Source organism: Arachis duranensis, chromosome 8 (genome assembly GCF_000817695.3).
Source record: "Arachis duranensis cultivar V14167 chromosome 8, aradu.V14167.gnm2.J7QH, whole genome shotgun sequence".
Classification (NCBI taxonomy): Eukaryota; Viridiplantae; Streptophyta; class Magnoliopsida; order Fabales; family Fabaceae; genus Arachis; species Arachis duranensis.
Genome location: NC_029779.3, coordinates 24,337,290 through 24,346,291, shown reverse-complemented (window position 1 = coordinate 24,346,291; position 9,002 = coordinate 24,337,290). Strand labels below are relative to the sequence as shown.

At 30.5% G+C, this 9,002-nt stretch overlaps 1 protein-coding gene across 1 annotated transcript; it reads left to right on the top strand.

Annotated features, from left to right (window-relative positions):
- Nucleotides 1–6,251: 6,251 nt before the first annotated feature.
- LOC107461362 (transcription factor bHLH52-like) lies at nucleotides 6,252–8,582 on the top strand. The gene is made up of 2 exons (XM_016079842.1): nucleotides 6,252–7,025; nucleotides 8,370–8,582. Exons 1-2 carry the CDS (start codon nucleotides 6,252–6,254, stop codon nucleotides 8,580–8,582), a joined length of 987 nt encoding a protein of 328 aa, XP_015935328.1.
- Nucleotides 8,583–9,002: the final 420 nt, after the last annotated feature.

Here is a 9,002-nt window from a genome sequence, read left to right as displayed (position 1 = left end):
AAGAACCAGACTCTAAGGTCTTGCGCTTCTTGGGATCAGGGGAAGGTCGGACGACGGGGGGCGGCTGAGAGGGAGCTGAAGAAGAAATCGCCATGGGATTGGAAAGAGTCCCAACGTTCCGAGGAGGAGGAGGAGGAGAGATAACCCTGGCACCACCAGCCCGAGCGCGAGACTTAGCTTTAGCCTCCTGGACCCTCTGGAAAGATTCTTGAGCATTTGTCTTTGCTATTTCTGAAAAAGAAAACAATAGCTAAAGAATCAAACAAGTTGGAATGATCAGTTAACAAGTCGGGAATCTAACAGACAAGAGAAAACTACCTAGCTGTGATTGGATAAAGGCCGGAGACCCTTGGAGAAACTTTTTAGTATCCAAATATGGGGCCCTCCCCCACACTTCTCGGAGGAACCCCACAACGGCAGCCTCTACTTCATTCAGGTCATCCAGACCATATTTCTCACAAGGGGAGGCCTCCAGCCAGTATAAGGGAAAGCGAGGAGAAGAATTATCATCCAGAAAAAAGGGGTGATGACCCTCTACAGCTTGCACTTTGAAAAAGAAATTTTTAAAGTCATGAAAAGATTCATCAAAAAGGGTAAAAATCCTCCGACCTTGTATGGCTCGGAAGGAAACCCATTGTTGTTTATTGTTTAGCCCACTAAAGGGCTTGGTCATATGAAAAAGATGGAAAAATATTTTCAGAGAGGTCGGGAAATCCAGAGCATGGCTAATAAATTGATAAATTTTCAAGAAACCCCAGGAGTTGGGGTGAAGTTGGGTAGGGGCAACCCGATAATGCTGCAAAACAGACACCTCAAAATCTGAAAAGGGTAGAAAGACGCCCAGACGGGTGATCATGCACTCATACATAAAGAAGAAATGGGGAGCCGCTCCGTTGGCTCTCCCATGACAAACTCGGTCCTCTGAACCAGGGACAAGCAATTCGTACTTAGGCTCATCCTCATCCGAAGTACAGAGCCGGTGGTGGGTGCGAAGATGAGTAATAAACTCCGCATCAACCAACGGCTCCTCCCCTAGAACAGTAACATCAACCCAATCTACGGAGGCCATTTTCTTTCTCTAAGGAAAAATGAGGGAACCTACAAAGGGAAAAAGAAAAGAAAAAATCAAAAACAAAGGTCTCTAGAGAGGAGAAAAGGAACCAAGCAAAAGTTCACAAACCTATTTTTCTACAAAGTAAAGTCATACGAAAAGTGCGAAAGAGAAAAAAAGAAACTAACCTCTTTCCGAAAATGAAGGTTGGAAGAAGCAGAAGTCTCCGGAGCACGAGAACGCAGTACGAATGAATGAAGAACAAAGAAAGAAGAAATTTGAAAGATTGCAGAAACGGAAAAATGAAAGAGAGGGAAAGTATTTATAAACACGCTAAGGGGCATAATGGTAAAAGCGGAGCAGTCATTAATGAGATTGCACCGTTACCAAAGCCCTCAATCCCTAAATGCTTCCCCAACGGACACGACGCTTGAATAGACGTAACTGTCAGAAACAAAAGGTCGCGAAAATCACGTCGGTTTAAAAACCCGTGTGTCCTCCAAGAAAGTCGGCTACGAACCCGAGTTAAATACTTGAACCCAAGCCCTAAAAAGATCTTGGGCTCAAGTAGGCGCACTGTTCATACCCTGGCCCAATGATAAAGGCCCAGGTCCAAATAAAAGGCCTAAACCGAAGAATTAAACCTAGCTAAGCACCGACCTTCATATAAGAAGTCGGTGTTGACTACGACTTACTCTAAAGAAGTCGGACATGAGATTAGCTGGCAGATAAACACTCATTCAAATGAGTGACCGCTCCTAAAATCTCTTTAACCGCTTCATTAAGCCATATCTTAACCTCCCTAAGATAAAGGGACGGTTAACACCCAAAAGATACGGCACTACTCCAACGGTGGTTATTGACTCACCACTATAAATACGCTGACACCCCTCAGGTATCTCTAGGCCCAATACTCTCTAGACCTGCTAACACCCTTGCTAACTTAGGCATCGGAGTGTCTTTGCAGGTACCACCCCCCCATTTACTCCCGTGTACAAGTTGGAAGGAGGCTCCAACGAACGAACCTACTCAAAAGCCACCCTCTGCAGATAATTGGGCCAACCAGCGCCATCTATTCTATTAATCTCCGGTTACCCACCGTAACAGTACCAAAAACATTGTCTGACAAGACAGATTTCCCTACTACAGTAGAATTGAGGGATAAAGTAGCGTTTACAAGATTATTACTATTTGGACCATTGTCGCTACTGCCCTGAGTGAGTCCACCTGAGAGACTCAGAACAGTTTGATAAATTGCGGTCACGATAAGAGTAACAACTACCATGACAGCGTTGCATTGATGTTCCCTTGTTTGCATTCTACCGCGATCCATTAGTATGAAAACAAGTGACCGAAGTGACTTAAATTTTAGTTTGTTTTCACGGTTGGAATCATCATCAACCGATGCACCACTTTTTGCTTTAATTTTCAATAACGTTTTTGTAATTGTTGGCAAAGCATGAGCTTCAGCTAAGTCTAATCAATATATATGTCGCGAGGGTAATTTATTCTTTATTTTAAAGAAGATAGGGTAGAATTTACCTTTAAAATTATATTTTTTTAAATTAAAATATTTAAATTTAAATTTAAATCTAATAAAACAAAACTAGCAAACTCTAACTAAACTAAAATTAAAATAATGCTATATATCAAAAATATATTTTCCATTCCAAGTTTGGTATACAATTATTTAACAAAAATAATAAAGACAATTATTTTTAGATGAATTTTAGATGTATTAAGAATTTATTTAATAAACGATCTTATAATTTTAGATGTGCTAGATGGTTCTATTAAGCTCATGTGCTAAATCACTAGGTTAGTCATTTTATATATCTTAGACCGTTCTATACAATTTTTTTTGAAAAAAAAAACAAACTAATTAACCATACACCACTATTTTTTTATGTTCACTTCACTTTATAGAATTTTCTTTTTGCTTATTTATTTTCTTTCAATAAATATTGTTTGGTGTACTGATACTAACTCTGACTCAACAAAGTTTAAACTTTAAAAGGTAAAGATAAAAAAATAAAATAAAAATAAAAAAATAAAAGAAAAAACACACAATTAATTCTACCACTGTCATATTCATTTTTCAATAATTCTTATTTAGAAAATAAATAAATATTATTTATAATTCTTTAGTGTTTCTTTCAAAAAAAAGTTTAATTTATAGTATAATCTAATTATATTCAAGATACATCTAAAATAATAAATAATAAATAAAATATTTTTAAAACACATTGAAAAATACATCTAATATAATTTTTTTTTGTTAAAATTAAGTAAATGAATTTTGAAATGTTGTTCCAATACAATTAAAGAGAAGAAAAAATAAAATAGATACAATATCAATATACCGTCAAAATAGTGAAGAATTAATAATGTCACCAAAAACTTCCAAATATTTAAGATGCCTGCCTGTACAAATGGCCATATTGGCAATGTTAAATTTGGGACATAAGAAAGGACACAACCACACATTAAGAATTGACATGATTATTAGTTTATTAATTAATTACCATTATAATAAGCCTGACATCAAGTTCTTCTGGGTGAATAAGCATATATATCAGTATTTGAGTGCATAAAATGCTAACATTATCCTTGCATAGTCGTCAAACAGAAGTCCAGAATTGTTAACACCATTTTGCATTAGAATATCACTTAGCATATATCCAAATTCGTTATTATATTTTATTTAAGTTAATATATTTTATTAGCCATTGCCCATTAGCACATTAGTATATATCCCATGATTAAATTCTATTTTTAGTAATTATTGATTTATTTCTAATTCTTTATTTAGTATTAAATTAAGAAAAAGTATAAGAATAAAATAGAAATTATATTTATACCATCTTTTATGTATTACTAAATGTATATCTTATTTTATAGCATAGTTGTTTATCTTTTCTTATTTTTATCGATATTTTTAATACTTTAAAATAGCATGACGAGGTGTATATAAATAAAATTGATGTTTCTCAAAATAAAGCAGCATCTTTAAAGAAAAGATGACCAACCAATTTCTGAATAAAGGATATTTTGAAAATTCTATATATACCCTCCACCCAAAGGATATATTGGATATTACCACAAGAGTTTTTTTTTTTAATAAAAAAATATTAAAAAACCATGAGAATTTATTGTTCTTAATTATCAGATCAATATTTAAGAGTATAAATAAAATATGATGTTGAATTATTAAACTAAAAAACTTAAATTAAAAAAATTAAATTAATAATTAAGTGATGACAAAAAATAATAAATTAAAATAATCCTAACATTCATTATAAGATAAGTTAAAAGTATTTAATCATGAATAATAAAATACTCATTGTACTCTATCTTTTAAACACATCTTTGACACATTTTATCCTATCCCCGCAATATTACACTATCTTTTTCTTAAATAAAATTTGTCTTTGAATTTTTTCATTATTCTCATAGCACATTTAAGTTTGGCTACAGATAATAATAATAATAATAATTATGAAACATTAGTGCCTGTTTTCTGAAGTAAATATTTTATATTATATGCTTATACAAAAAATAAGTAGTTATAATTATTTTTGAAATATAAATTAAATGTATTTTCAAAGTATACTATAAATTAATTATTAACACTAAGTCATACAAATAATTTCTTCGATAATTATATATTACTTCAACTCAACATAAACAAGTAGAAGAAACCATGATACATATTTAATACATAATTATACATAGTTAAATTACATATTTGACACATATTTATTAGGAAAAAATTAAAAATAAAAAAATAAAAAAAATTAAGTGGAAGAAAACTTTAAAAAACAAAAAGAAAAAATTAATAAAATATTATTCTATTATCATGCACATTTATTGTATCTAATAGACTACGTTTTTATTTATTTGTTAAATAGTAAGGGTGGCAAAGCGTTTAATATAATTTTTTATTATTTTTTTTAACTTTTAACTTTAATAAAATTATTTAAAATAATATTTGTCAATAGAATCATCTTTATTTTAAAAAATAAGTCACATAATTTAAACATATATACGAAATTATAAAATAAAATAAATAAAACTAATAACTAAAAGAAGAATAAAAAATGAAAAAAAGGTGTTTAAAAATTATATAATTATTAATTTTGTAATAGTAATAATTTTTTTATTCAACAAAAAAATAAAAATCTTTGGTGCGGCATATCGTCCGCCAAAATCTACAACTTTGGCGGTATAGGTTTGGCAGATTTTTTTTTAATTCGGCAAGTTACAAATCCTAGTCCGACCGTCTTTTTAAGCGGATTCGACAGGTCGGCCCAATAAGTTTGACCCATTTTATCACCCTCTTAAATAAGTATAATTGTAATAAACATGTAATTAGTTAAGATAGTTAACCAATATTTTATAACAAATATTTTTTATATAGATATACATAATAAAATATATATTTTAAATATTAAAAGTTTGATTAGTATTTCTTGTTATGGTTGTCTTTAATATAATTTAGTGATACGTTAGTAATGTTTGTTAATCTATTCTTTCATTTAAGCCATAGTATAAAATAATTTATGAAAATAATCCATATAAAATTTATCAATTTGACATTTTTTGATTTTTAATAAATAATTTTGATATCAAACTTAATATTTTGATGAAAAAAAGAAATTAATAGATAACATAACCAATGTATGTTATAATCATTTGACAAAATAAATCATAAAATAAAATTAAAAAAAAAATAAAAACATAACTACTTTATAACTTATCCTAAAAAATCTGACCCTATAAAATAGCACACTAGGCAGAGAGCATAGGAGTCCGATTATGTATCAAGTGTAACTGTCATTTTTGTTCAGTTGTATTGTACTTTTTGTATAAATTTTTTATAATCTTATTACTCTCTTTTCTTTCTTTTTCTCTACAAAGATTTGATAGCTTTCAAGTCGAGAAAAGGTACTTTAAAAGATTTTGTAGCCTTTAAATTAAGATTTTGCTGTCATTTCTTTGTCATTATATAGAAAGATTTTTAGCATGTATTTATTTAAGTTTTAGCTTAACCATTGATTTGGACATTCTCGTATACATAGTAGAGTAGAGTAGTTAATTAAATGCTACACTGATTTTCTATATTTTATTCCATTACACTAATTCAGCTTCATTATCATTTTAGGTTTTATCTTTTGTTTTTCTATTACTATTTTCAACAATGGCACTCAATACATACGTGAATGGAGATGCACTTCAAAATTCAATAATATCAGAAATTTTCACCACCAATTTTCATGAACTAACTGCACCAAAAGAACTTACACCTGACTATTATTACCACCAACACAACCAAGAAGGCTTGTTTCCTAATAACTTTTTCTTTGACCCTTATTTTGACCTTAACAATGGATTTTTCCATCCTGAAATTTTGTCTTATCATCAACTTGGTCTTAGTTGCACTTCTTCTCATGACCTATTTATCTCACCCAATAAGACTGAATACTCTAATGTCAATACTATTTTTTCATCTCCCAAACGCCAAAAGTACTTTCACAAGGATGAGGATGAAGAACGCCAACTGCCTCCTCCATTCAAGGAGTATTCATCGCCCAACCTATTTGATGGGTTTACAATGAATTCATCTTCTCTGTTACCATCAGAAGGAGCTGCACTACCAGAAGAACTACTATTACCCGCAGCAGTAGCAACACCGTCATCAGACTTCATGGTTCCTAATGTTGTACTCAATAGTTTTTGTGTGGGAATTAATAATGACAGTAAGAAGAAGAAGAACAGTGAGAGAACTATCTCTGCACAAAGCATAGCGGCAAGGGAGAGGAGAAGGAAGATCACAGATAAGACACAAGAGCTTGGAAAGTTGGTTCCTGGTGGATCAAAGATGAACACAGCTGAGATGCTCCATGCAGCTTCTAAATATGTGAAGTACCTTCAAACTCAAATTGGTATGCTTCAACTTATGAACACACTCCAGGTAACTGCTTCTTTTATTATTATTATTATTGTTGTTGTTGTTATTGTTGTTGTTACATTCATAATAGTATTTTTTGGATGACTGTAATATTACTATAGTCTGAGAATGAAAAATGATGTTTATATTTTTTTTAATATATTTTTTTAAAAATTTTTGTTTAGAATTAAGTTTTATATGCAACTTCATGTACTCTTTGCTGCCTTAATTTTTGCTCGTTCCTTTTCTACATTGTTTAAGGTTGCATTAATTGTAAATATCCGAAATATTATTTTTGGAGAAATTATTTGTATGTTATTTATTCATGAATTTCTTTTATTACCTCTAATATTTAAAATTATTTGAAATCAATGATTAATTACATATTAGATATTAATGGTTTAGAATCTTTTGCTTGTCCCTCACTTGTGCATAATAATTTCTATTCGAATTTAAAATGTTTTATTTTTTTAAACAAAATAGAATAACCGAAGATTAATTCTACATGACTTCGACATTATTGCTCCTCAGGAATAAATACTTGTTATTATTGCATACATGTGGTTAGTTATATACCACTACATGTGTTCACTATTGCTGCCACTTCCTTAAAAATTTGTGTAGTAATTGATTGAAGATTATATACGATTAAATTTAGTATGAGAGATAGAGATAGAGATACAAAGAGAGAGAAAGTGAAGGAGCATTTTAACGAAGAGAAAGTATGAAGAGCCAATGAAATATTTATACAATGTGTATAATGGAGGTTTATGGAGTATTAGAGATATAATTATTAGTGTTACATTTTTCCATCAGCTGAATTTTTTAGGATGAGTGGTATCATGACATGGTATTAAAGCGCTAAGAAGATGTTTATTATCCCTTGTACTCGGATGGTTATTCTAAATAGTATAGGGGATGTTTATTTCATAACTTAATAGCCATTGTACACATTGTACAAATAGTCCATTGTCTCCCTAGCGGGATCTTTAATGAAACAGTTACTGGGAGGATTTGGTCAACACAACAAGAGAAACTTTAGGAACAAGAATTATAAATTTAGAGAAATAAAAAATAAAACGACCCACTTATCTAACTGTTAATATGTAACTGCCTCTTTTCTATTATTTATATTGGGTAATTGCAAGAGATTTTTTAATATTCTTTTCTGAACTATATATTAGAGAAGTGGTCCACCAATTAAAAACAATAATTTTAGCAATTTAGTTCATGAGAAGTGCAATTAGAAATAATGGACTGAGCACTTGTGTGTATCTAACATTCTTGCTTCTTTATAAGTTTTAATTGCGTTTGTTCAAACATTTTTGCTTATCATATTTTACTATAATAATAATATAATGGTTGTAGAAAGAAGATGAGGTTGCTCCTCCAAGTGAAGATCTACGTGCTCTTATTACTTCTCCCTGTGTTCAAGAGAATCTTTATTCTGAGGAACTATGCTTTGTCCCTAAAGACTTTGTTACAGCTTTGACAAATCAGCGTGATATTCGATCAAAGCCTACCATCTTTAAGGATCTTAAAGAGTTGATTGAAACAAACAATGTGCAGAAGAAAGCATAGCAACATTCATTCTTTTTTATTTATTATTTATTATTAGATGCTAGCATGAGTTGTTTTCAGCATACAATTTTTTCTTCCTTTTTTTTTTCTGTTGCTTCAGTAGATATGTTTGCTCTTTTCTCGAGAGCCTTAGATTTCATTTTATATGAACGGAACAAATTTAATGCGTTTCTTTGATTTTTTCTTATCAAATGGTGAATTCACCTCAACACTTATTGTTAACAGTTAATTTTGTTATGTTTAATGATCAGGTTAATTTTTATAAATTTTTGAATAGACTGTACATATTTTTAATGAATGTTACTTTATTTATTATTTATTACCAATAGCATGTCATTTTTCAAGGAACACTGAGTCTCCTTTTTATACGAATAAATTTTGACCATATATTTTTTTACATTCGTATAAATGGTCTAGATT

Coding starts and splice junctions, on each gene's coding strand:
- LOC107461362 (XM_016079842.1), top strand. CDS start 6,252: ATGGCACTCAATACATACGTGAATGGAGATGCACTTCAAAATTCAATA. Junction 7,026..8,369: donor AACTTATGAACACACTCCAG/GTAACTGCTTCT, acceptor TAATGGTTGTAG/AAAGAAGATGAGGTTGCTCC.